This window comes from Phyllopteryx taeniolatus, chromosome 7, assembly GCF_024500385.1.
Source record: "Phyllopteryx taeniolatus isolate TA_2022b chromosome 7, UOR_Ptae_1.2, whole genome shotgun sequence".
Taxonomy (NCBI): Eukaryota; Metazoa; Chordata; class Actinopteri; order Syngnathiformes; family Syngnathidae; genus Phyllopteryx; species Phyllopteryx taeniolatus.
In genome coordinates this window covers 26,129,098-26,156,704 of record NC_084508.1, presented here as the reverse complement: position 1 = coordinate 26,156,704, position 27,607 = coordinate 26,129,098, and the positions used below count along the sequence as shown (strand labels likewise).

The window sequence follows — 27,607 nt, the reverse complement described above, 5'->3', positions numbered from 1 at the left end:
TTTTTATCAATGCTAAAGCTTTACCTTGTTATTTTCTCACAGATACTTTCCTCTTAGGCGACGGTAAATGTGTCCAAGTAGGACTGTCGTGTTGAATATTCCTCCTTGCAGTCTTTATGTCCCCAGGAGTCCCAAATGAAAGGAGTCTGAGAGTACAGTGTGTTTGGCTGAAACGGCTCCTTTACTAAGGCAGTCTGCCAGATCTTTGTGGTCGATGTGGTGTGAGGGTCTCTAGTCCTGCAACTGTTAACTGTGCATGGCTTCATACTGACCTACTTCTCAACATTTATGTAATGCTGTTAAGCAAGGTGGGGGTGTTGTATGATAGGAGGGTGTCATGGCTTGGTTAACCACATGTATGTTCCTACATACACCAGGGATTTGTTTGGATTAGGCAAGGGTCTGCCTTCTGTTGCATGCTACTAAATGAGTGTTTGGCATTTCAGACTTAAATTCCTGTGACAGGCACTTAAACTTTTTTATTACGTTTTGTCTTGCAATGGACAAAACCTGTGTACATTCAGCCTTTTCCTCCTTCAATACAGAGTAAGCAGACTCAAGTATGAATCGGGGCAGATTTCAAGTCTGGTCAGGCATCATTAGCTGTAAAGCATACAGGGGGATACGAGACCATCAGAGGAATTTTTGCCGCCTCAGAATAGAGATGTAACAAAAATGGATAATACTGCTTGTTAGCCTTGATTTTATTCTCTTGCTTATGCAGTCTGCTGTGTGTTGGTCACCTGTATTATGGCTTTTCAACCAAAGGTCCAGTGTATATGCTTTTAAAGTACCTGAAAAGTGAAATATACGTCTTGGACAGATAAGAATGTTGTTAACAACCCTGCCAAAATGGAATGATTTAAAAAAAAAAAAAAAAAAAAAAAAAGGAAAAACAAAAAAGCCAAGTATGCCTTTATAAAATGAGGCTATAAAACTGCACCCTGTTCCATTGGCAGCTCTCAATCACATACCAGTATGTGTAAATTCTTTCTCATGCCTAAACATCCCAACACGTTTGAGCTTCGAAAATAAATCTGCTTATAGCCTCCGGTGTCTGTAATATATCCCACCGGGTGGTCATGGGACTTTCCACGCCGTGACAAGAGGTGCAAGCCACCAGCCACCAGCTACCTCACAAGCGAATGTGTAGTTGGTGTTCCGCGACAATGCACCCTAACCCCCTCCCGTCCACGACTAGCTGTAGTGGTAGAAATTATAAAGTGATTATATAGTGGGGAAGGGGTGACGCATATGGCACACCCAAGTGCCGTTAAATTCAGCACCAATGGAGGATTTTCGAGCATGAACGGCCTTTTTAAGGTCATGCCACAGCATTTCAGTTGGATTCAAGTCAGGATTTTTAGGAGGCCACTAAATGATAAATGGACTGCACTTATATCGCACTTTATCTATACCATCACAGTGCCCAGAGTGCTTTACAAAGCCTCACATTCACCCACACATTCATTCACCAATGTGCGACTGCTGCCATGCAAGGCACTCGCTGCCAGGCCCACTGGGAGCAAATTAGGGTTCAGTGTCTTGCCCAAGGACACTTCAGCATGCGGACAGTCATAGCTGGGATTTTAACCAGTGACCCTTCGGTCACGGGACAACCCGCTCTACCTACTGAGCCACAGCAAAAACCTTCATATTGTTTTTTAGGCCATTCAGAAGTTCACTTGCAGGTTTGTTTTGGATCGTTGTCTTGCTGCAGAATCCAAGTGTGCTTCAGCTTGACGTCACAAACTGATGGCAGACATTTCTCCTTCAGGGTTTTCTCGTAAAATACAGAAGTCATGGTTCTATCAATCACAGCTCGTAATCTAGGTCCTGAAGGAGCAAGAAGCCCCAGATCATCACACTACCACCACCATGTTTGACTGTTGGTGTAATGTTCTTTTTCTGAAATGCTGTGTTACATTTCCGACAGATGTAACGAGGCACGCGCCTTCCAAAAGGTTCAACTTTTGTCTCATCAGTCCATATATAGTTCCAAAGTTCTTGGGAATCATTTAGATGCTTTGACAGTTTATGTTCAATTTGTTAAGCAGTGGTTTTTGCCTTGAAAATCAGCCATGGATGCCATGTTTTCCTAGTCTCTTCCTCATTGTTGAGTCATGAACACTGACCTTTACTGAAGCAAGGGGGGCCTGCAGTTCTTTAGATGTTGTCCTGGGTTCCTTTGTGACCTCCTGGATGAAACATTGCTGTGCTGTTGGGGTAATATTTTGGAGGCCCGCCACTCCTGGGAAGGTTCACCACTGTTCCATGTTTTCTCTATTTGTGGATAGTGGCTCTCACCGTGGTTCGCTGGAGTCTTAAAGCTTAGAAATGGCTTTGTAACCCTTTTCATACTGATAGATGATGAACTACTTTATTCCTCTTCAATTTCGTTGGCTCGTGGCATTTTGTTGCATTTTCTCGAGATCTTTTGGCCGATTTCATTTTGTCTGACAGGTTCTGTTTAATTGATTTCTTGATTGAACAGGTGTGGAAGTAATCAGGCTTGGGTGTGAAAATGTGTGGAAATTAAGTCAGAATAACAAATAATGTGATTACACACAGCTAATTAATGATTTAACAAGGGAGCAGTTACTTCGTCACACAGGGCCAGGTAGCTTTGAATTGTTTTTTTCTTCGCCATTTAAAAACAACATTTTATGTTTACTTGGGTAATTTTTTGTGTGATCAGGGTGTACCCCGCCTCCCGCCCGAAGATAGCTGGGATAGGCCCTAGCAGCCCGCGACCCGAGTGAGGATAAGCACTAAAGAAAATAGATGGACGGTTGGATTTACATTTGTTTGAAAACATAAAAGTGGGAAAACTATGAAAAAAGTCAGTATTTGAGGAGGGGGCAAATACTTTTTTTTCACAGAACTGTATATATATATATATATATATATATATATATATATATATATATATATACAGGATAGTCCTCTGTCCTCTAGAAAGGCTAGGATGACTGTGAATGCTGTTGTTCCCTTCCCCAAATGCACCGTGTTCTAGCAGACAGATGGTCCTTTTTAGCTGAATGTGATATGCAGAGGTACCAGGGGAACAAAAACATTTCAAAAGGGTCCATAAAAAGCTCAAATAAAAGGCGGGTTCTTCTTGCCCTGGCCCCCTTGTACTGAGCTGGAACGGCAGTAATGTGGCCTGCAAACCAACTGGCCTGAAAACCCCTTAATGAATTTTAAAAGAACATAAAGGCCTTTTTCATTTAAAGCAGGGTGCAGGCTAACCTTGTGTTGCCTAGCCAAGCTCTCAGAAGAAAAAGGTTGTTTTACGGAAGGGACATGAGGAGACTGCAAAATGAGTTGGCACCCAGAGAGGCTCAGCTATTGGGCGGTCTCTTACATTGAGAGATAATCGTCCTGCAGCTCGGGGTGCCAGTTGGAGGATTTCTGACCCTGCCACAAAGGTTGAGAGAGCATGGGGAATGTGGTAGACACAAAACAAGAAGGAATAAACAAGGAGGACTGATAGGAAAAACGTAGCTTTTCCCTTGGGAAATATTGAATTAACAGTTGTATACTGTCTAACCAACTGTGACTGAAAAAGCCAATGAACGTGAATGCGAAATATTAACAGCCAGTCAGTGACATCTTATTTTTCTATTTGTGTACCTCCAAAATAGAACATTGAAAACATGCATGCCCAAAAAAGTAATGGCAGCAACTGAACAGTAGTAATATCTTTTTAGCAGCTTGAAAAATATATTTTGATATGAACCATGATTGAAATTGATTAGCCTTTTAAAATACCTATCAGAAGCACACTGTAGTAAAGGTCAATATTTTGTTTTGACACTTGCTGTAAATGACTGTTCAATTTCTGGGCCCGTGTGGACAGTCAAATGTTCTTGACTACATCCTCAAAGCAGATACAATTCTGCTGTAGAAATTCACATGATGGTAGGGTAAACACAGAGCGAAACATCCTTTGTCTCTTATCACCTCCAGTGATGTCAGGGGAAATGCTTGGCAGCTTAGGTAAAGGAACCTTTGGTGCAGTCTAGTAGATATTTGCTTTGCGTACTGTTCTACTAATGCAATGCCAAATGAATAGGAATAGGACTATATGATGTAGATAGCTCGTGCCACAGCCACACCATATCAATAATGCATAATATTCATCATCTATTCAATACCTAAAACCAGTACGAGAATGATTATTCTTTGAGACCAACTGTTGTTTTGGCTTAAAGTTATAAAATCTATGACTTGTAATTTCATGGAAACATGTGCATATTCACTTTTGTATTGTGCTATTTGGAAAGTGCATGGCAGTCTACCTGTATGACCGAATGGTGTGTCCTTCCATAAATAAGTGGAAGCAGAAACATTGTGTTGGCCAAGAAGCACAATGAACAGGCTGAGGTCATAATGAGATAGGGCTTGTGGAAACATTGATGCTCTCACTAACATGCCTGGCCTTGGAAACTACTCCTGTAGGACCCCCCAAATCAGGACAGTAAAACCACACTGGGCGGTCAGGCAGGAGGAGAGCAGATCAGCCGTGGAGCAACCAAACAAAGACCTGCTCTCCTCAAGGTCTGAGTTCATGTAAAGGACATGCAGCTAACCACCAACCTTTCTCATTTTCCATCTCAGGAACACATTTCATAATACCCCCTAATATCCAGCTTGTCATCTTTTTCCTACAAATACTGACTAGAAAGACAGAAAGAAAGATGACCCAGAACGTGAGGGCAGGATAATGAATTTTCAATATAAAGTTGGTGTTTTATCTGGAGTCAATACTTCATAACCCGTATAATTTACTTATAAAATGACATCATATCATGGCTCATTACAATGATGTCATCGCAAAAAAATGATTTGTTTCATAGCATCTGGTCTCACAGGAGCCAGCGTGCTGTTAAGTAGCCCAGCAAGATCTTCAGAATGATTTTCTTCATCCTGTTTATGGATTGTTGATTGGAACTTGACTGTATAACAGTCACCGTGAAGATAAATGTTGTTTTCGTTTCACAATTAGATTACCTTCCATTGATTTGTTGTTATCAGTAGTTGATTTATACGTACTTTGGTTTGTGTTCTTGTTTACCCAGACAGAGGCAGTGAAAGATGCCTTGAAGGAGCTGAATCTGAACATTGTGGAAATGGCTGATGAGAATGCCACATTGGATGGAGGAGATGTCCTTTTCACAGGTAAGTGAAATATCCTTAATTGCTGATCCAATCGTATTATTCCTCAGACCCAATAAGCCTTTTCATTTACATCATTAGCTTTCCATTTGAATTAGATATTTACGTTTTTTTTTTTTTGCGGGGGGTTCAGGGGTTCCTCTTTACATTTGATAGAGGTCGCAAAGCACCAAACTACATTGCTTCATACAAATTCACCTCATGACTGATTTTCATTTAGTCATTCATGTTATCAATCGGGAAATTAAAAACATTTTGTGACGTCAAAGTGAAGAGATGGTGGTTCTGCACCTTTATCCAAATCTCGTAATCCATTTCATAATACTATACAGAAAAAATAGAAACATTCACTTTCATTTGACAACTGAAAGTGGTTTCATGCCTGTCCTTAAAATATCTCTAGACACACACGACCGACATGGCTCCTACCCGGAAGGTATATGTCAGTTTGGCGATGTGGTATCGGGGTGTGCAGTATAGGAGAATTTTTACAAGTACCGATACTGTCTGTCTGTAGAAAAACAGAGACCCAATACTGGTGTCAGTAATGGTGCATTCCGACTTAACACCTTTGCAAAGGATTGTACAGTATATTATACAGTAGTATTACATATCCAGACCATTTGTCCCTGCTGACAAAATACACTTAAATATTTTTGTAACAATGTAGCGCAGAAATGCAGAGATAAAATGTTAAACTCAAGTGTATTTCAGACCTGGGCCTTCAGGGGGGGTCTTAAGTGACCACTCGATACCACCACTATCACATGGCAATTTTACAAACTAATATACAGAAACGCAATTTAACAATGTGTGACATCACAGAGTGAGAGAGTGAGAGAGAGAGAGAGAGAGGCATTACGATACCATTAATACAAAAGCAAGACTCTTTATCTTCTGCCTAACAACTCCAAAACATATACACTAAAATATCACAGTTCACGATCAATATTTATCTAATAACATGACAAAAACATACAAACTTGAAATAAAATGCACCACACTCTCCAGAGATGCTGATTACACTGGTCAACAACAAAATTGTCCAAGATTTTATAGCTGATTTTGGACAATTTTGATGTGCTGAATCCAAATATCATATTGGTTTTGCTCAATCAGATCAATGTTTTTAACCATGACCACATGTTTACATGGTACTGTACTGTATTTTTGCTTTAGAGGTTCAAATAGAGGTTCATGCCCTGAATTTTGAATAATGATGACATAACATTCAATTTACAGGCACTTACTTTTATTAATGTCTACTATTCAATTTACTGTAAGCAAAGTTTGTAACATTTGACTGATAAACGGTTATCAAGAAAAACGGATGTCATTTTCAGATTCAGCCATGCAAAATTGTCCTAAATCAGTTGAAAATACATAGACAACTTACAAAAAAAACAACAATATTTTTTGTAACTGAGTGTTATTTATACATAAAATCCACTTCCTTTCTATGCTCCTGCCTGTAAGCTAGCTGTTTGCTTTGGAAGTGCCAAATAAATCCTCTTTTTCAGCAACAATGAAGAAAATAATAACAACACACACTGTGCTGGAAACTGGACATGCAACAGAATGGCTATGAAATGAGGATAAATGACTGTTGAAAATAAATTAATACAATTTCATTCAAGTTGTAAATGCATATCAATGCTTCTGATAGTGTTTAGGCCGGCAGAGAAGACTGCACACCACTGGTTACACTGTTATTCAAAACCTTTTTATTTTCATTTTACAGGGATTTTCAAATGTGTTCTCTTTTCTTAACTTAGTTGTAGATTAGGCTGACAAGAAGTATGGAGTGTGCGATCATAAAGGATCGACGATACTGTACGTAGCTGAGCGAATGAGTCTGTGCAATCATAGCCTATGATTACTTCCCAAGCAGACGTTTGTGTGTCTGATGGAGTCCGTGTTTAAGCTTTTCTAAAAGACATTCCACAGTGTGACCTCAATGACCCTGTACCTCAGCACACTAAGCAAAATTTCTCCTGAAAGTAATCTGCAGTGAAAACATTACGTAGCATACTGCATGGTCAAATCAAATCAGCGGGAATTACATTTCGACCACGGGCTTTTTACTCTTCTGGCAACCTTTAATTCCACTGATGAAGACTGGGAATCAAGAATATTTTGGGTATTTTCGAATTTGTCTCGGTTCAGCGGTTAAAATCTGGGTCAATGTCTTTTACCACTATGAAGCCCAGTTAGCGTACTTAATTGGGTTTCTGGACAATAGTGCTTGTCTCAGTGTTTCACATGGCACAGCTCAAAGATTTTTGTTGGCATCACCCCAGCTAATGGCAAATAAAGGCTCAGCAGTTCTATTGGTAGCCAATCCCAGGGCTCAGTGGTGTATGCCAGACATTCAGCATTCTCTTTTTGTGTTCTGCCATGTTGGCCACATTTGAATGTGGTGACTGCAGTGTTCAGCGAATGGTGTTCCAAGGACCATTCTGTCAGTTTGGTTTTTCTTTCACGGAATATTTCAGATTCTTCTTATGAATGCCATGTGCCCTAAACAATTGGGACACAGGCCCTTATAGCTATAGAAATGAAAAAATGGCAGAAAATATTAAGTTGGTTGCCCATTTTTACCTAGCTTCCTACCTGGTTCTCTCACATTAATTGAGAAGATTTGGATCAGTCTCTGCTTTGGATCATCCCAGAGGTGTTTGATGGCCTTGAGGCCAAGTTGTTCTACACCAAACTCTTCAAAGCTTGGCTTTATGGAATTTGCTGTGTGCACTGGGTCACAGTCAAGGTGGAAAAAGACTAAATTGTTCGCATCAAGTTGTATACGATTTTGCAAAATGTTTTGGTATGATGGAGAAGTGTAACTCGTGATTGCTTAATTAAAGGATTTAGAAGGTGCTGAAGATTGAGAATATTTTTTTCTTGAGCCTCGCTGATCTTTCTCTGTTTCTTTCTGCAGGTCGAGAGTTCTTTGTTGGCCTTTCCAAACGGACCAATCAAAGAGGAGCAGAAATCCTTGCTGATGCCTTTAAGGTGAGATAAAGTGGCGGATGGAATGAAACAAATTATTAAAGCAAGGATATCTTGATGACCAGGGCATCCAAAGAGCTTACGTTAAGAGAGGAGAATCATCCTATTTGACCTTAGATCTCCATACCCTGTAACACAACACTGGTATCTCCAATCCCCGAAGTAGTGAATAATTGAGCAAATTCCATCAGACACAAAGCAACATAAATATTGGAGTCAGGCTTGTGACCATGTGTTAATTCCATTACTCACTTTCCTTTTAATGCTCCACCAGGTTTTCTAGTTTTGTTTCTAGTCTAGTTTTATTTTCTGTTTATAAATAGGTTGCTCATTTTCAGGGCTGCCATCACAAGATACTGACAACTTTCTGTTATTTGGGTTTAAATCCTTAAGCCATATGGTGTGTGTGTGTGTGTGTGTGTGTGTGTGTGTGTGTGCATATATATATATATATATGTATATATATATATATATATATATATATATATATATATATATATATATATATATATATATATATATATATATATATATAGCCATCCATTTTCTGAACCACTTATCCTCACCAGGGTCACGGGTGTGCTGGCACCTTTCTCAGCTGACTCTGGGCGAGAGGCAGGGTACAACCTGAACTGGTCGGCAGCCAATCGCAGGGCACATATAAACAAACAACCTAACAAAAAAAACTGCCAGCACGCGAACTACCAGTTGATCACGATCGACGTATTGGGCACCCCTGCCTTACAGGAAGGCTGGAGCCTGGGAACGAACCCATGAACTCTGAACTGCAAGCCAGTCATGCTAACCAGTCGATCACCGTACCGCCCTGATTCAGTAAAAAGTTTTAAAATACATTTCCCGAAACAGTTTTACCTTGGAAAGAAACATTCAAGTTTTGTCTAATAAACTGCCTACTAATACTACTATGAACTTTTTTTTATCAAAATAGCTACTGTATGTCTATTATCGTTGCATTTACTGTATAGCATCCTTTGCGATATGGTTCGATTCATAATTAGAAACGGCTTGCAAGTAAAACTCTTTCACATAGACTAAATGCAACCCACTTCACACACTATACACATGCATCCTTTGATTAAAGGTGCTAGCAAGATTTGAATGTAGCCTCACTTCACTTAAGTCTCATGAGATATGCTGAAGCTGAGTTTGAAGTTAAGTTTTTTGTGCAATTTTATTTTTTGTATTATTTATTATTTTTATCCCTATAGTAGAAAGAACTTTGAGAAGCTTTTGAACTTTAGAGGTTCACTGTATATTGACTTATACCTCTACAGTGAAACATTACATAACATGCATTACACACATCAGTCAATCTATTTAGGCATAACTAAACTTTATGCTTCCCTATAAATGTACAGGTTTTCACATTAAAAGGTTCTGTCTTACAGCATATCTGATTGGCACTGGTTCTGAGGCCTTTCAAAGGCTCTATTAATCAACTTGAGAAGAAGAGGTTATTCCTTTTGGTCAATAAATCAATGAATCTCTAGGAAGAAACAGCAGATGATGATAGTTCTGCAAGTATAGAATACATGTTTCTCGATCTACAGTATGTACCTGAACAAAATGACCAAGAAAAAGTTCATGAAAAAAAAAAAAAAACTCATAACAAGCTCAGTAAATAGTAACAACCTGAATATAGAGTCACAACAGAACAAGAAAAATACGAGACTACTCAACTGAGTGGAAATGTATCCTGATGGTTCGGATTTGGAACAACCCAATAACCACAAGATTGGTGTGACCTGCAAACATGTTTATTTTCAGTTCATGATCATTTATAGAGCTTTATATTAGGTACCATGTCCTATTGTAGTAATTTATGGCATATTGGTTCATCAAGCAACAAGGTTTTGACTGTGTGAATGTGAACGTCGATGGTCATCTGCCTCTATGTGCCCTGTGATTGAACGGTGACCATTGTAATGTGCAGTGCAGATGCCAGCTGACTTTGGCCTGTTACCCAAAATCAAATGGATAGGATAGGCTCCACCTCCCCATGACACAGAACAAGATAAGCGAAGAATGATGAGAATGATATTATATGATGTTATATTTTTGTGAGTTACTTTATCTAAAGTACAAAAAGTAAGGAGATTTGTCTTTGGTAGATTATATTGTTGTTGTTTCAACATTGCTTCTTACCAATCAATCTTTGACTATTAGAAGGCATTTTTATTTTCCTTTTAAATGGTGCAAAATGTTTAAGGAACATGGATTTTTGGGATGAGAAGCCTACATGCGGGTTGCGCCCATTAATTTTTTTTTCAAATCTTCTCTCTGTCAAACAGATGTTGCTGTTGCCATTGACTTCTTTTGACCTTCTGGTACCCCATTTAGGTAACTGATCGGCAGCACCTCTGAGGATCGGCCAAGCTACAGCGGTCAATAGGTGTCTGCTCCAAGAATTGCCATAACACATTTGATTGATGTGGATAGGGAAACTTCAAGTTGGTGTACCGCATAACCAAGTTGCAGCATTGTTTGGATTGAGACATAATACCATTTACAAGCCCAATTCCAATGAAGTTGGGACGTTGTGTTACACATAAATAAAAACAGAATACAATGATTTGCAAATCATGTTCACCCTATATTTAATTGAATACACTTCAAAGACAAGATATTTAATGTTCAAACTGATAAACTTGATTGTTTTTAGCAAATAGTCCTTAACTTAGAATGTTATGGCTGCAGCACGTTCCGTTTCCGTAATATAACGAGATGTCAGAAATAGGATGCAAAATGGCCATCCCAAGAAGATGACGCCGCAAGAAGACTGTTTCCTCACCATGTCAACATTTACAGGATGTACTGTAGGCTGTCTTCTAAAGATATGCAGTGAAGATTTGCTGGACGATATGGCAGAAGGCTCCCTGCCCAGACAATCTGGAACAGACTGCTCTCAGCCAATCTCCTCTCTTATTGACCTTCCAATGAGACAGGAGCCTGAACATGTGGAGGAACGTTACGTTCAGCGATGAGTCCAGATTGTGTTCATGGCAGTTGGATCAAAGGGTCAAAGTGTGAAGACACAGAGAACGGTATGCTGATTGCTGTACCAATAGCGTAACATCATTTGGTGGAGACAGTGTCATGGTGTGCGGATAACACTGGATAACAAAGACTTGCTGGTTAAGAAAGGGAAGCCACCTATTTTCTTGTTTCGTTGAACTTCAATCATCCAACCACCAAATGAGAGTCAATGGCAGCAGCAAAAGAAGCTGTTTGACATTGGCAAAGAACATTTGGCAAATTCTTCTTGGGTGCAACGCATTTACCTAGCTCTGCTGCTCATCCCACAAAATCTTGTTCCTTACAAATGTGGCACAATTTATATAGGTAACACATTTATTGCCACGAAGCATTGTTAAAACAAATAAATTATCTTCCCAAAACAAATTTCCTTACTTTTAGATTTTTGTTGGGGAAAAAAATAACACTTGAATAAAAAGAGACTTGAGAAAAAATAAATAAATAAATAAATAAATACAATTCTTTCTCTGTTTGTTTCTTGCAGGATTATGCTGTCTCTACTGTGCCTGTGTTGGAAGGGCTCCATCTGAAGAGCTTCTGCAGTATGGGGGGACCAGGCCTCATTATCATCGGCACCAGTGAACCTGCTCAGAAAGCCCTCAAAGTATGGAATTTGTGCATATGCGTAATGTGTTTATGGAACTAGCGTCATCTCATGGTGATGATTTTGCCAGCTGTTGTCATGGGAACAGTTGAATCATTGTCTTGGCAGTCTCTATTTCTTAAACTGGCACAGCAGATGTTTGCTTCTTTTTAAATTCCTTGATAGCCTCTCGGCTCAACCTTGTTGGTGTGTGTTCTTTTCATCCTGACTGACTAGATTCCCTGTCATTATTTGCCAGGCATTCTAAATGCCACCTTAATCCTTTATAGATAATGACCATAGTAAGAAAACACATTAGTAAAAGGTTTGGTACAGTACCAGTATATCATCAAATAAAGAGCTTAAATGCTAACACAAAAAAGACCTCTGACTTGATCAAGTTCCAATACAGCAATGGCAAACAATAACACAGACGAAGTGGAAGGAATGGCAATCTTTCTTGCTGACGGATATGACATGGTATCCCATTTCTTTTGCAGACAGATGACAAATTGCAGGCAAAATGAGGACTGATATGCCTTGGCTGATTCGAATCATCTCGTGTATTGGTTCACGTAGTTGAATTCCTTGCAGTTGGAGTGGGATCTGTTCCCACTTAATGCCCCATTCATTCATAAAATTCGCTCTGGACCATTTTTTACACGTGGTACAGAGATTGTAATGGGTATTATGTCAAAATGGATGCTCTAATAAAAGTCATCAAAACATCAAAGCAAGTGCATGGTGACCTAAGAACTTTGCGCAACTCTGTATGTACATCAAATGTTTAGGGAATTTGGCCCTGATGGTCCCCTCTTGGTTGGCATGGTGAAATTCACCTTGGCCAAATTTTTCCATCAGTGGTGCCTCCTTGTGCGAGATGTCCCCCTACTGGATAAGGCTTTGAGTAACCAACACACATCCCAATGCAACTTAAACCAGACCACCTTTAATGGCCTTGAACATCCATCCATTTTCTGTACCGCTTTATCCTCACAAGGGTCGCGGGCGGGCTGGAGCCTATCCCAGCTATCTTCGGGCGAGAGGTGGGGTACACCCAGAACTGGTCGCCAGCCAATCAAAGGGCATTACCAAAACTTTAAATGTCAAAAGCTCTCAGGTTAGTCCTTTCATCATCCCTCAGGTAGGAGGAGTCTGTTCTGTCTGTTTGTTTCTGAACAAACTATGCGGTGTACTTTGTGATGACAGCCTTGTAACTCCTACGGTTCTTAAGAGAACACCATTAAGTAAAAGCCAAAACCGTCTTCTGTTGGTCAAACATAATTTGATGTGTACCTAATGGGCTAATGGAGCATTAAAGAGATTTATAATTAAGCTATAATACATGGCATAAAAATGTTGCAATCCTTCAAAAAAAAAGTAATGTGAACAAAATCTTCATTCCTCCTGTCTCCTCTATTTTAATTAAACCACTCAGTCGTGTTTGTTAATTTATTTAGAAGCACTGACTCTGGACAATTGACAATTGTCATTAGAATAAAGGTTATGTTTCATATGCTGTGGTCTCAATTTGAAAAACATACTGCAGACAGCTTTATCACAGAGCCAACAACAGATGCCATTTTAATGGCAAAACTTCAATAAACACCTTCAGTAGTATGAAAATTATATTCACATGTAGCTACTCACAGTTTGTACTTTTCTTACTAATTTGTGGATCACACTTTTGTCAACATTTTTGATCGTAATGCAAAGTGCTCCCATACAGCAGACCTACAACAGCCTGGCTTCTTCTAGCGCTGACTCTTTCGTCATGCCCGCAAACATCTCCGCACCTTATATCTTAGGTGCTATTTTCTGCTCTGGAGTCCATGAGAGAGAGAGAGAAAAAAGAGAGAGACTTTTTTGTGCCTATGAACTGAAACGAAAGGTTCGGACAGTTGTCATAAACCATCTCACCTCTAGTTACATTGCTTAGCTTTACTAAAATGTTCACAATTACATCATTTTTATTTTTAATCATCCCAAACCAGTCTGTGGAATGTAATGTTTGACCAGCTAGCTAAACTGTTAAATTAGCTAACCTGTCTTTGTGAGTTTTGTGGTGATGAATGAAGTTTGATGTATTTCTTGTTGTGTCTTTAATGCACGAGTTGCAAACCATGCAGGTTGCCATCCCCTTTTTGCAGAATTCATCGACAACATAATCCTTGAATCCAAATTGTATTTTTTTTTTAACTTCCATCGTTGTTCATGCAGGTGGTTATGTCAAAGTGACACGTGTGCAACAACACAGGCTGTGTTGCCAGGTTGGCGCGAATGACCCCCAAAATGTTTCTTACTTAGTAAAAAGCCAAATTGTCTCAATTAAAATGCATATTTCCAATTCTAAATGCGATGATTTGTCAGGTTATGTAGTTCAAGTCAAAGTCAAGTCAAGTCTCTTGGCTACCAAGTCTAAAGTCAAGTCAACTCTTTCTGAAGTATTTGGCAAGCAATTCACAAGTCATAAAACTGTGTCAATAGACTCGAGTCCCCCCCATCTCTGGTGGTGGTACCTTGGCCTGACTTTGTTGCGGGCGGCGTGGGTTAGTGACGTTGTGCATGTGAGTGCGAATGGTTGTCCGTGTCTATATGTGCCCTGCGACTGGCTGGCGACCAGTTCAGGGTGTAGTCTGAAGTCAGCTGGGATAGGCTCCAGCGCCCCCCGACCCTGAACAGGATAAGAGATATTGGGAATGGATGAAACTCACTGTTTTGACCTCTAAATCTGTAGAATAAAGATTTTGACCTCATGTGCTGTGTTGTTTTGCAATGTGGTTCAGGTTTTGTAGAAGAGAAAGCCTCCGGACTCATGTAAATATTTGTATAATCTTGTGTTTAGATTGACCAGATGGATTTCATCATCCGTCAATCCCTTTCACCACCGAGCTTCTCCCATGAAGTAATTCTCTTTAAATACCATACAAGGTTCCAGCGCCCCCTCACTTTAGCTCACCACCAGGCACCCCTTACTCAGCCCAGCCCAGTCTCTGTCATGAGGTCACCAAGTTATGCTGTTTGGGGTTCCCCTGGAGGATGTTTATACTGTGTATTAGTCACTAGCATATTACAGTGCAGTGAAGGTCTCAAACTGAGTTGTGCCTCAGAACCAAAGATATGTGGCACAAGGCTTCTCTGCCTGCTACATTAGCGGAGATTCCCTGAGTCAGCTGAAGTGGTAGACAGCAGCAGCTGGAGACAAAAGCGGTTCCCAAATTTGACTCTCTCCCTTTTTAAAACAAAAGAGTCTCAATATCCTGTCCCAATGTAAAGCCAAGGTACAATTGTTCAACTGTCTGATTGCACCATTTTCGAATGCCCCGTATCCGTTTACTGTGCTTACATTTACTGATCCATTGAAAGAAGTTGCATGTGCACATGCCTAAAATAGATGTAAACAACTACACGCCGCAGCATAAAAGGATCAGATTCGCAAGACCAGCTTCTCCTTTCGACCTTTCATCCTAAAATGTTTAAATACCATTAAAAAAAAAATGTAATCTACAAAGTCAAGAGTTTGTCTCACCAAATTCTGAATTCCATAAACAAGCTTACTCAGAGAAGCTAAGCCATACCTATGGTGATGGTTATGGCTATGGTTTGTCAATTCAAACAATTCCTGTAAAATATGTATTTCATTATAAATAATAAAAACATCCGTGAACAGGCCAGAGTTCTCCAGGCATTGACTGCATCATTCATAAGAAACACAAAGTGGATTAATACTGCTGCAAGTTGTTTTCAGTGCAAAGCAACAGAACTTTATTGAACAAAATATGAGAAGAAAAAAAATAATTTTCATAAGAGTAAAGTTTATAAAGATAAAACTACCATGTCTCCCGTATAGATGAGGACTGTTAATAACAACGTGACCAGATTTCCCCAAAAGTCTGTCAAAATGAAATAGATTTTTTTTGCGTCGTAAAAAATGGCCTCTTTGGGGAACGCTTTTGTGTGATATCACCTATAGAAAATCTGGGCAAAAATGCCTTCAAATTAGTGTAAAACAGTAACTTGATTATTGCTCAATGTATGTCCTCTTCCATTTATTTTGTCTTGTACTCGGGGAACCCCTTTTCTGATTGGCTGAAAAGTTTCAGTTAAAAATATCCACCAATAAGCTCCTACAGTCTGAAAGTCCAAGGGTTCTTCAAGTCATTACCACGACTTTCACCAGTTCGCCTAAAAAGTCGACTTAAATAGTACAAATGGAAGATTATTCGTGAGAAGAGCACTGTGGGCAGAAGAATAGGTCATGTACTTTAGTCATCAATTGTTTTTACCCTGAATGTATTTGTTATGGAGGATTTTAGAGGCATTTGAAGTGCTCATTCTATGTTGTTGTTGTTGGTGTTTTAAGGATTTTGGCTTCATGCCATATCCATGTTGAACAAAGAATATTATCTGTTTCAAAGAAATTGTGTGTTTTCGTTGAGTTTGTTCAATCATTAAACTCCAAGTGTTTTTTAACAAGTTGTTGAAATTATATTATATAATAAATGCGTCATCTCATAAATGCACTATATTGCAAGGCTCATCCAAATCCATTTTATTATATATTATTATAACACATTTTACAACAAAAAGTAAATGTTCAACAAAACGTGTGATGCAGGAACAAATGTGATCTTTGGTGGAGTCAACATTTCGCCTACCACCTACTTCTTCTAATCCCACTGTGTGTGAGAGGCGGTTTCTGCGGTCACGCACATGAAGATTGTTTTCCTTTAGCGCTGCTGCAGCTACCCCTACCCCCTAGGGACCTGGGAATCTATGACCTTTCTGTACTGTCTGTTCACACACACACACACGCGCACGCACGCACAGGTTTTTCTAGCACAGCAGAAGATATTATTTATATATTTATTTAGATATTAACTTATTTTCATTTCCTGCACACTTAGCCTTGTCAAAACTTTGGTCACCTTTAAGCTGAAACTAATTTGCAGCTTCAGTCTTTAACAGGATCTCTATTGATCAAATAGTTCACTATTTGGATGGGCGGCACGGTGGGCGACTGGTTAGCACATGTGTCTCATAGTTCTGAGGATCGGGGTTCAATCCCCGTCCCCACCTGTGTGGAGTTTGCATGTTCTCCCCGTGCATGGGTGGGTTTTGTACGGGCACTCCGGTTTCCCCCCACATCCCATAAACATGCATGCTTGGTCAATTGAAGACTCTAAATTGCCCGTAGGTGTGAATGTGTGCGTGAATGGTTGTTTGTTCATATGTGATTGGTTGGCGACCAGTTCACGGTGTACCCTGCCTCTCTCGCCCAGAGTCAGCTGGGATAGGCTCCAACACGCCCATGACCCAAGTGAGAATAAGCGGAACAGAAAATGGATGGATGGATATTTGGATGTACAAAATGCAATACTTGATTGTTCTTTTAATTTTATCCTTATATCGAGCCCATAGCATTTGCTACAGCAGCACATTTCTTCATCTTTCACTTAGACCAGGGGTCGGCAACCTTTAATACTCAAAGAGTCATTTGGGCTGTCTCCCACAGAAAACAGCATAGTACTATGCCCTGTTTCCAGAAGACAATATGTCACTTCTTGCAACCCAGAGTAATTTTCTTGGGAAAGGAAAACACGTTTTACCTTGACAGCACATTTAACGTCTGGGTTTTATTTAGATGCCAAACACATTTATTTTCCACATAGTACAATAGCAAGGTACAAACTTAAATTGTACTACTATATGTGTAAAGGAAGACAGGGTAACGTTGTCCGTGCTTGTTGCTCTAACGGCAAACGCAGGCAGTGAGATGTTTCATGAAAACATCTTTGGGCCATTGTGAAACAAAACCCCTTTACACACGCACTTTTGTGTCTGTCACCACATTTGCTGAAATCCACAAAGATAAACCTCAACGTGAATCAAACTTTTATTTGTGCTTTAGTCGTTAGAACAGTAAAAGACAAATCACCATCCTCAGCCTAAGACACATAGTGTTACTAACCCAGTTGTTGTGTTTTTTATAAAAAATAAATGATCATGGATTTTTTGTTCTTTTTTTGGAACTGGTGACATGGATACACACACACACACACACACACACACACAGCTTTTGTCTCAGTGGTATCCATTCACACATGTTCTGCTCATATATATTAAGAGACACTTGCTTCTCCTCTGGTCTTAACATCCTACCCACTGACCACCTTCCATCCCCACTTCCTCTTGGCAGCATGGGAGTCATCTCAGCCTCTGTCTTGCTCCTCCCATCCCACCTTCACCATTAGATTACATAAATAATATGACATCTGCCGAAGAAGAATGTCTGCTCTTGTGTTCTCCATTAATGCCCCCCCTCATCCCCCACAGGTCTCAGAGTGGTTTTGCAGAGCAATGTGATGCTCACATAGTATTGTGGCCTTGCTTTTCACTCAGTCTGTCTGTATCTCTACAACTCATGTGGACTCTTATAGGCAGTTACTGTACCTCTTTGTCCTAATGTCCATATCCTGTGTTTGTAGATCATGCAACAAATGAGCGATCATCATTATGACAAACTGACAGTGCCCGATGACCTTGCTGCCAACTGCATCTACATGAACCTGCCCAATAAAGGACAGGTGCTTCTGCATTGTACAAGAGAGGAATATCCAGAAAGTGTAAAGGTAATATTTTGCTCAAGAATCACAAAGAGTGATTGAAATTATCCAGTAAAGGGATTTGAGTCACCACTACAATACCACACACAAATAGGTTAAAGTGCCAAGAGCTGGCAAAGAGGTCATTGTCACTAATGTCAAAACAAGATAGTGGTATTGGAACCAGCGGCTACTAGTTACAAGAACTACTGACAGTTCATTTGAAGTGCAGGATGTGCTATTTTCATGACACTGCCAAGATCTCCAATATTGTGAAACGTGTCGTTCTGACAAAAAAAAGGTTTACCACTCATTTTTGAGTCTATTCATTAAAGTACATTACTTAATATAATGAATTATGCACTTGTAAAGGAAATGCTACAATGTATCAATGCTGCAGTAGCATTAGCAAGTACTGTTTGTCACAAGGAAAACAGTGAGTAATGTACTCTGCCGCCATTGCCTGTATGCACGCTTATCACGCAAGACTCCATTGATGAAAAAAAAAATCATTTCAAAGCTCGTTTATAATTTGCAGAACAACGTTTGGACAATCCAGTTAAATACTGGAAGAATATAGTCTAGTCGGATGAGAGCAAGATTGAACTGTTTGGATACCAGAGTGCACACCACCCTAAAAACACCATACCAAGAGGTGGGAACATGATGGTGTGGGGCTACTTTTCAGCAAATGGTACTGGTAAACTTCACATTATTGAAGGAAGGATGAATGGGCAAATGTACCAAGACATTCTTGACAAAAATCTGCTTCCATCCATGAGGATGATGAAAATCAAACGAGGGTGGACATATCAGCAGGATAAGGATCTAAAATATACTGCCAAGGAAACTCTCAATTGGGTTCAAAGAAAACAAATAAATCTGCTAGAATGGCCTGCCAGATCACCTGACTTGAATCCAATCGAAAATCTATGGAAAGAACTCAAACTCAAGGTCCATAAAAGAAGACCACGGAACCTTGAAGATTTGAAGACTGCTTGTGTGGAGGAATCACAAAATCACAAAATCACAACAGCACAATGCATGCGCCTAGTTTCTCCATACAGGAGGCGTCTTGAAGGTTTTATTGCAAACAAAGGCTTTTGTACAAAGTATTAAATAAATACCATTTGGCATGTTCAATAATCTTTCCCTGTGTCATTTCACATTACCGCGATTGGCTGGCGACCAGTTCAGGGTGTAAACTGCCTCTAGCCCGTAGAAGGCTTGGACAGGCTCCAGCACGCCCGCGACCCGAGTGAGGATAAGCGGTACAGTAGTGATGTTACGAGATGTGCGGAGTCTTCGAGGTGTGTTTCGAGTAATAGAGGGGGCATTTCCGCAAAGTGAGTATCGAGGCTTGCTTCATTTAGGGGCGGACCTGGAAGTGATGACGTCCAAAGCCTCGCTGCCCGGCTGTACCACGTGACCGATTTGGGAAGCGCTTCAGGGTTTGCCGCGAGGTTTGACAGCAAAATAAAACCCTCATACAGGCTCCATTCAAAATGTGTGTGTGTGTGCGTGTGTTTTATATAGAGTTGCGGTCAGCTCAGTTTGGATAAAGACTGTGTAGTTTGTATAGGCTAATAGAGTTTGGAGTGGAAAGCAGTTTGTAGCGAATCTCCTTGGAATCCTTGGAAAGAGGCTGCTGCCTGCTAATCCAGCACCCGGTGCTAATGGCCCAGCGGTTGGTGCACTTGACTCTCAACCTGGGGTCGCTTGAGTTAAAACCCCAAGCAGTACCGCACAGCACAAGGAAATATCATTGTGGCTTATCAATTACCTTTGTTTATCAAAAACTGCATTTTCCACCATTTCTTATTTTATTCATGTTGAAAGTAGATATTCTGTTCACGGAAAGCAAGGTAAAATAAAACCTCACTGGGATAGGAAAAATTACTGTACCCCAATTTAAAAATCTTGCACTTGAATGAATCGTTTAACACAAAAATTTCTAAATAAGCACTTTCAGAATGCTCTCCCCTCTTAAGCCCATGCCATTTTCCCAAAGTGACAGAAAAACATTATACAACCTGCCATACCAGTGGTGATGAACATTTTAAGCACACAGAATACGTTCAATAATAATATATTTTACACTTTATGTCGGGAAATTACTTGATCAAACATTGTTTTCTAATACATAGTCATTCACGAGAGCCAAAAAGACGCAAAAATGCAACGCAGCACAAACTCTATGTGGTAAAGATACAGCTGCCTGTGATTATGCACATGGCCAGCAGGTGGTTTCGTGTGCAATGAAGCGTCAAGAAATGAACTATTACTCGAACCAATGGCTGAAGAGTTATAATGCTTCATGAAGCTTCATCTCTCCATCACTACGGTACAGAAAATGGATGGATGGATGGATATCACATTATTACACACAACTTAATTTCTGAGTTTATTTGTTCTTTCTTTTTATGTATGGATTACTTGGGTTGTTCCCAACATCTGGTGAAATTTTAAGGTCAAGAGCACCTGTGGAAATATATTTAATGAGAAAAACGGAGATTTGTTAAATACTTATTTCAGCTGCTGTGTATATGTGTGTGTAATTCAAATATATATATATGTGTGTGTGTAAGTATATACAATATGTATAATACAATACAAAAAGTAAAGTCACCAGAAAACTGGCAATGCAGCGAACATGGCCGGGATGTCATTATTCATTATACAACACAGTCACGGTTTCACTAAAGAAACATGGCCGCTAAATATAGCTAAATATAGTTACAAATGGGCACCGCAAAGCATGCTGGGATTAGCAAGGCTTTCAGTGTCATTATAACATATATTCCTCTCATACTACCGCATTACTTACTTTCACTTGGACATTGTTTTGTTGGCTGTTATGTTATTGCGTTGGCTTATTAATAGGTGTGTTATTTTGAGGTGCCGTGGGCCTCAAAACCTCCCGAAAAGAATCTCATGAAATTGAATCCAGTAGCCTGCAGCCTGGTTGTACAGAACTTCGACCTCAAAATGTGCTCAGTGGTTAAAAGCCCAACCTTGCCAGCTATTTTTAGAAGGAACAATTCCGAAAAATGTGCGCATTTGGACGGAGACCCGTGGCAGAGAGTCAGTTTTTTTTCCCCAGAAGATAAACTGACAGGATTCATCATGAGCATAAAATCTATTTTTCTATCACATTCTTTCAGCTTTGGTAGCGCTTTGACAGACCATCTGGCATAGTGAGAAATGAATATTTCTTCCATGATCCAGTTTTGCAAAGTTCAGACCCACCAGAAATTGGCTTGAATGTGTGGTATAAAAAGTTGAAAAATATTAATAGTGGCGGCACGGTGAGCGACTGGTTAGAGCGTCAGCCTCACAGTTCTGAGGACCCGGGTTCAATCCCCGTCCCCGCCTGTGTGGAGTTTGCATGTTCTCCCCGCACCTGCGTGGCTTTTCTCCGGGCACTCCGGTTTCCTCCCACATCCCAATAACATGCATGAATTGGAGACTCTAAATTGCCCGTAGGTGTGAATGTGAGTGCGAATGGTTGTTTGTTTGTATGTGCCCTGCGATTGGCTGGCAACCAGTTCAGGGTGTGCCCCGCCTCCTGCCCGATGATAGCTGGGTTAGGCTCCAGCACGCCCGCGACCCTAGTGAGGAGAAGTGGCTCAGAAAATGGATGGATGGATGGATGGATATAGCAGTAAAATACCAGGCTTTGTTCTATGCCATTATATGTCTTGTCACTGAGCTTCATTTGCTCCACGTAATAATATCCCAGTGCAATAACATTTCTTCTGCTCTCTCTCTCTCTGCCACAAATTATCTATCCAGTCAAGTTGCACAAGAGCTGCACATTAACAAAGGCAGGGCCACATGAGGATTGGCAGAGTTGAAGCAGGCGGAGAGGAGGCATTGATTGGTAGGCAGTGGCAGACAGCTTTATATCACTCACTCTGGAGATAAAGAAACACAGCAGACAAAAGCCCCAGTGAAATATAGGAGCAGCTATTGTATTTGACCGCACCATCCTCGACCCAACAGATACATTTCAACCACAGTAATAAGAACTCAGCTAGAAAGATCAAAAGAATAAATGTGACCGAGGCGGAGCTGTCATCAACAGCAAGGGATTCACCACCAGAGGCCTTGTAAGCCATAATGCAGCTTGAGATCAAGTGTGTTCTGTCAGTTTCCCTGGCTGCGCTACAAGGTCTGCTGCAGTCTTACAGCAAGGTTGAAGTAAAAGCTTTAATTATTAAACATTCCGAGTTTGGAGGTCTGTTTCATAGGAAAAAGCTGGTGTTCATCTTGACAAAGTCCACAGCCCATGGGTGTTTTGAGTAGGTATATGTTATGGAGATTGGCTGGATACAAGGTATTGAGACAGATTACCAATACACCTAGTAAGAAATTGGAAATAGGTTTCCCCTTTATACTTGTACACATTTTTGGGAAGACTTGCTACAATATTTTGGAGTTTCTCCATGGGATTTTCCATCCATGCCCAGAGCCCTGTGTGGGCCAGAAATGTCGTTCCACACCAAGCTCATTCAATCGTTCCTTTATCAACCTTGCTTGACGCACATTCATCATGAAATAGAATGGGTCTTCCTCATGATTAAGGTTGGGCATCAAGAATCCAGAAACCGATTCTCCCAGAACTAACGTTCCGGTTCTCCCGGAATCGTTCAAATTGAAAAATTTTGGTTCCCAGTTTCGATGGCTTGTCCACTGGCCCCAAAGAAGATGCGGCGAAAACCAACGAATAAGAACACGCATAAAGACATGCTTGTCCCCAACGGTGGCGGCGGCGAACAAAAGTGTGTCTTAACTTTGTTAAAATTGATGACAGAGCAACACTTGGAATAAGATTATATTGTGCAAAGGAGGCTTTCATGATGTGTACCGTCTGACGCCCTTCCGAGCCTCAGCCTACATCACGTGGAGCTTCAGTGAAGTCAACTCGCAGTCAATTGGGTGAGTGAAACAATAAAATATGTTTATGCCAACATTGAGACAGCTCACAAGGTAAATGGTTGATTGCACTTTTGCACTGAGGGTTTTTAGCGTTTATTTTAGTCTTCAAACCGACGAAAAAGCCGATGACAGAAATTCCAAAGCTTAACATTGAGCTAAAACTTCACCGTAGCAACTTTACATCACAATGAATTGGGACAAAATTCACATAAACGTCTCACAGTATCACAAACACTAACCTTGTGCCTCATAAGGAAAGGGATCAACGTTTTATAGCATTTCATTCCATCCACGGCAGCACAGTGAACGACTGGTTAGAAGATCTGCCTCACAGTTCTGAGGACCCGAGTTCAAATCCGGCCTCGCCTGTGTGGAGTTTGCATGTTCTCCCCGTGCCTGCGTGGGTTTACTCTGGTTTCCTCCCTCATCACAAAAAGGTTAATTGAAGACTCTAAATTTCCCGTAGGTGTGCATGTGATGGCGAATGTTTGTTTGGCTATGTGTGCCCTGCGATTGGCTGGTGACCAGTTCAGGGTGTTACCCTGCCTCTCGCCTGACGATAGCTGGGATAGGCTCCAGCACGCCCACGACCCTAGTGAGGATAAGTGGTACAGAAGATGAATGAATGAATGGTTCCATCCATAAAAAACAATAAATAATTGTTTTTAAAAATCACAGGTGATGTGTGAAGTTACTTTTTGTGCCAAAATGTGGAGTTCCCATGTGTACCCTTCAAAATAATCAAGTCAAGTCAAGTTCAAACTTGCACATATAAACCATTTGATGTGATAAAACAATACCAAATAACAATTTGAACAATGCTATATTTAACGTTTAGCTGAAACATTAATTAATAAATATTAAGGCAATTGGGTGGGTTCCACAGACATTGCCTTTTAGTTCATAGGTTTGATATTGATACTGGTTATAAAGAACCCCGAGTCAAATGTTGATTTTAGTCTGTGCTGCGGGCTGCTAAGAAAATGGATGTTCATAATTTGGAAGGCCTTTATTTAAACCATGCAAACATTTTTGACCCAGCCCCCTAAAAGAATGGGAATCGATGTTCGTTTGGAACCGGAATTGGGATAAAGAACCGGTATCGGGACCGGAATCGCTCAAATTCAAACGATGCTCAACTCGACTCATCAGCCAAATACATTCCACCTAATTGCAAAAAGCTAGCCACAAAGCAAAATAGATGCCCTCGCTACTCATTTAGGTACATAGGGTGAAAATATTAGGTACAGCTCCCAGCATTATGCAGTCCAGTCGAGACCCCTGCTACAACCACAATATACGCATAATACTGTAATTAAATGAATAAATCTATCAATCAAAACTCAGCATTATTAGTACAATAAAGGCACAATTGCTGAGATGAGAGTTTGAGACAATTTCTTGGCACAAATACTGTGTTGGACCCAGTCAGATTGTGCGCTTGTGCCTAATATTATGACTGATTGGTGTAGTTTCATCATCAGTGTTCAGTGCTCTTTTCTTAGGTTGGTTAACCCAGTAGAGCACTATGTTTTCCACAATACCTTTATAGTTTGGCTTGAATTATGTCGTGTTCTTCTTTGTATTTGTGTTGTACTTATGTTTCCCCATAAGTTCTTACTGTGATTCCTACAGTAGTTCTGGCAGACATCTAAGAACTACCAGTGACTTACGACTTTATTTTAATTGAATTGACATGTTCACAAAAAAAGCTTTTCCTCAAGCAAAGCTTGTAACAGTATTGACTGATGTAAATTGAAATAGATTGTACTGATGAGTTACTGAACTCATGGGTACAGAGTTTGCCATGTAAACGTGAACGATTGATTGGACCACAGCCGACATTTTGAACACTCGATGGATAAACGATGACAGACTCCATTGAGAGGTAAAGAACGACAAAGACCTGGGGCTCACTGTGTTAGGCAGCCTTTCCAAAGGGGGGAGGAGTAGGATGGCTCGCTAACAATAGAGTTCGATGCAGAATCTGGATGTCATGCCAACCAGTCTGACTCACACTGTACAAAATAATGAATTCCAATCGGGTTGCATTAAAGATTTTGCCTTTCCAAAGATGAGAATGTTCAACATATATATATACAGTGTGAATGCGCCTCACAGTGCGAATGGTCGTTTGTTTATATGTGCCCTGCGATTGGCTGGCGACCAGTTCAGGGTGTACCCCGTCTCTGGCCCGAAGTTAGCTGGGACAGGCACACCCGCCCGCGACCCTAGTGAGGATAAGCGGTACAGAAAATGGATGGATGGATGGATATACACACACACACATATTTATATTTAAGGTCATTTAACTCCATGAGAGGTGCCAAATATTGTGAATGCAACCCAATATGGTGCAGTGCAGTTCTGTAGACTAAGACAACAGTAATAATACTTTAAATCTTTCCATCCATCATCTATCCATCTGGTTTCTTTATCACTAATCTTCTTGTTGATCTAAATTTACATTATCGACTAAGTTGGATAAGAGGTGATCAAGACAACAGCAATAGTATCATATATTAGTCATTCTTTCTTTTCATTCTTCTTTTTTTTCTCGTGTTTTATGGTGTTTATACTTACTGGTATGGATTGTGGATCAGGTGTGCGCACTAACCTATTTCCATTCTTTCCATAGGTGTTTGAGAAGTTGAAGGACCACATGCTGATCCCTGTGTCCAACAGTGAGAAAGTGAAAGTGGACGGCGCGCTTACATGCTGCTCTGTGCTCATCAACAAGAAGGCCAACAACTGAACAGAGCCTGTATCCCATCACAACAGAGTCCAAGACTTGGTGAAATAGTCATGGTCACTGAATAATTAAGCAGGTTTGGTATTTTTATTGAGGGGCAAATCATAGTATTAGGGTCAGACACATTTTCGTCCTTAAAACGATTACATGAACTTCTCTTCAAATGTATTTACAGAACAGAATTAATTTCAGGTTATTTGTGTTTGGCAGTTGAACAACACTGTATTTTAGTCATTGTTTTTATTAAATTCATGTTGAATGCAGTTAAGAATGAAAACTTATAATATAATAATATAATATATAGATAACAAATCACAGGAAGCCTATTATTGTATGTGTAGTTTGCATGTGTTAAAACCTGTATTCGACGTGCTGTATGTCAAAGTCCAACACTGTTTAGACTGTGCTGCTTCTCAGCGAGCTGAGGAAATGACATCAGGAGGTGATGCTTGCATATGGGCAGGCAGGCAGTGATGAAGCATGGAAAGAATTTGGTTTGTTCTGTTCAGAGGAAAGGCTTGCAACGCCAGTAAACACTAATTCTTAAACATGCTCCGTCTTCCTCCCTAACCCACCCGTTACTGTTGAATCATAGACAGGTTTGTGCCAACTTCAATCTCGTTATATATCGTACACTCTGGCAAATGCGCTTCAACGTATGACAACTATAAGGAATTGTACCGACAAACAGCTGAAAAGTGTCATTGCTGGCAAGCGTCATTCTCAAAATTGTTACTGTGCAAGTGTTTGGCCAGTGGGTGATTAACTTTTATTGATCTCGCCTAATTATTTTGTCAGAACCTGACATTCTATACCTCCTCGCCATAATACCATTTCCCCGCTAATTAAATAGAAAGGGTTTTATCATGACATTTTACCATGGCTTTTTTGTTGTTGCTCTTTCTTAACAATGGTGTACACTGTGTGGTAATAGCACTTAGTCTGTTGACTTTTGGAGGGATTCTCTTCACTTTTTTTCTGCTGCACTAATCTGATGATTTTTTGATTTTGTTTTGGTTTTAATGAAGGTTGTGACTAATGCCTATTTTAGTAATTACATCAATACAAGAGTATTACATCTAATTTACAAAGTAAAGTAACACCCAACATTCAACTGAGTGGTGTTTTCTTCACTATAAAAGGACTGTTACTGTAGTAGAGCAGTCGATATGTTATCATATGTTTTGAAGGACATGTTTTGGTATTAAATGGGTTAAGATTGCTTTGATTGATCAACTTTAGACTAATATTAGGGTGACAATATGGTAAATTCCCGCGACCCTTGTGAGGAGAGGCGGCTCAGAAAATGGATGGATGGATAAGTATACTACCGCCACCTAGCGGCAATAAAATAAAACCTGCATTTTGGTTTTTTTTTCCACCCAAGAAGTTGTAATCTCAAACCTAAAATGTGGCATCAATAATGGAACAGCCAAGAAACCTTTTACTCCACGCACTATGGAGAAAGTATTGATAGAT

General features: G+C 40.2%; 1 protein-coding gene across 1 annotated transcript in view; it reads left to right on the top strand.

Annotated features, from left to right (window-relative positions):
- ddah1 (dimethylarginine dimethylaminohydrolase 1) overlaps window positions 1–27,242 on the top strand; it is a 69,606-nt gene extending 42,364 nt beyond the window's left edge. Inside the window, exons 2-6 of the mRNA XM_061779802.1 lie at window positions 5,085–5,184; window positions 8,120–8,193; window positions 11,732–11,851; window positions 18,319–18,462; window positions 26,015–27,242. Coding sequence (XP_061635786.1) covers window positions 5,085–5,184; window positions 8,120–8,193; window positions 11,732–11,851; window positions 18,319–18,462; window positions 26,015–26,131 — 555 coding nt within the window. The 3' untranslated portion in view covers window positions 26,132–27,242. The remainder of the gene's footprint in view (window positions 1–5,084; window positions 5,185–8,119; window positions 8,194–11,731; window positions 11,852–18,318; window positions 18,463–26,014) is intronic.
- Window positions 27,243–27,607: the final 365 nt, after the last annotated feature.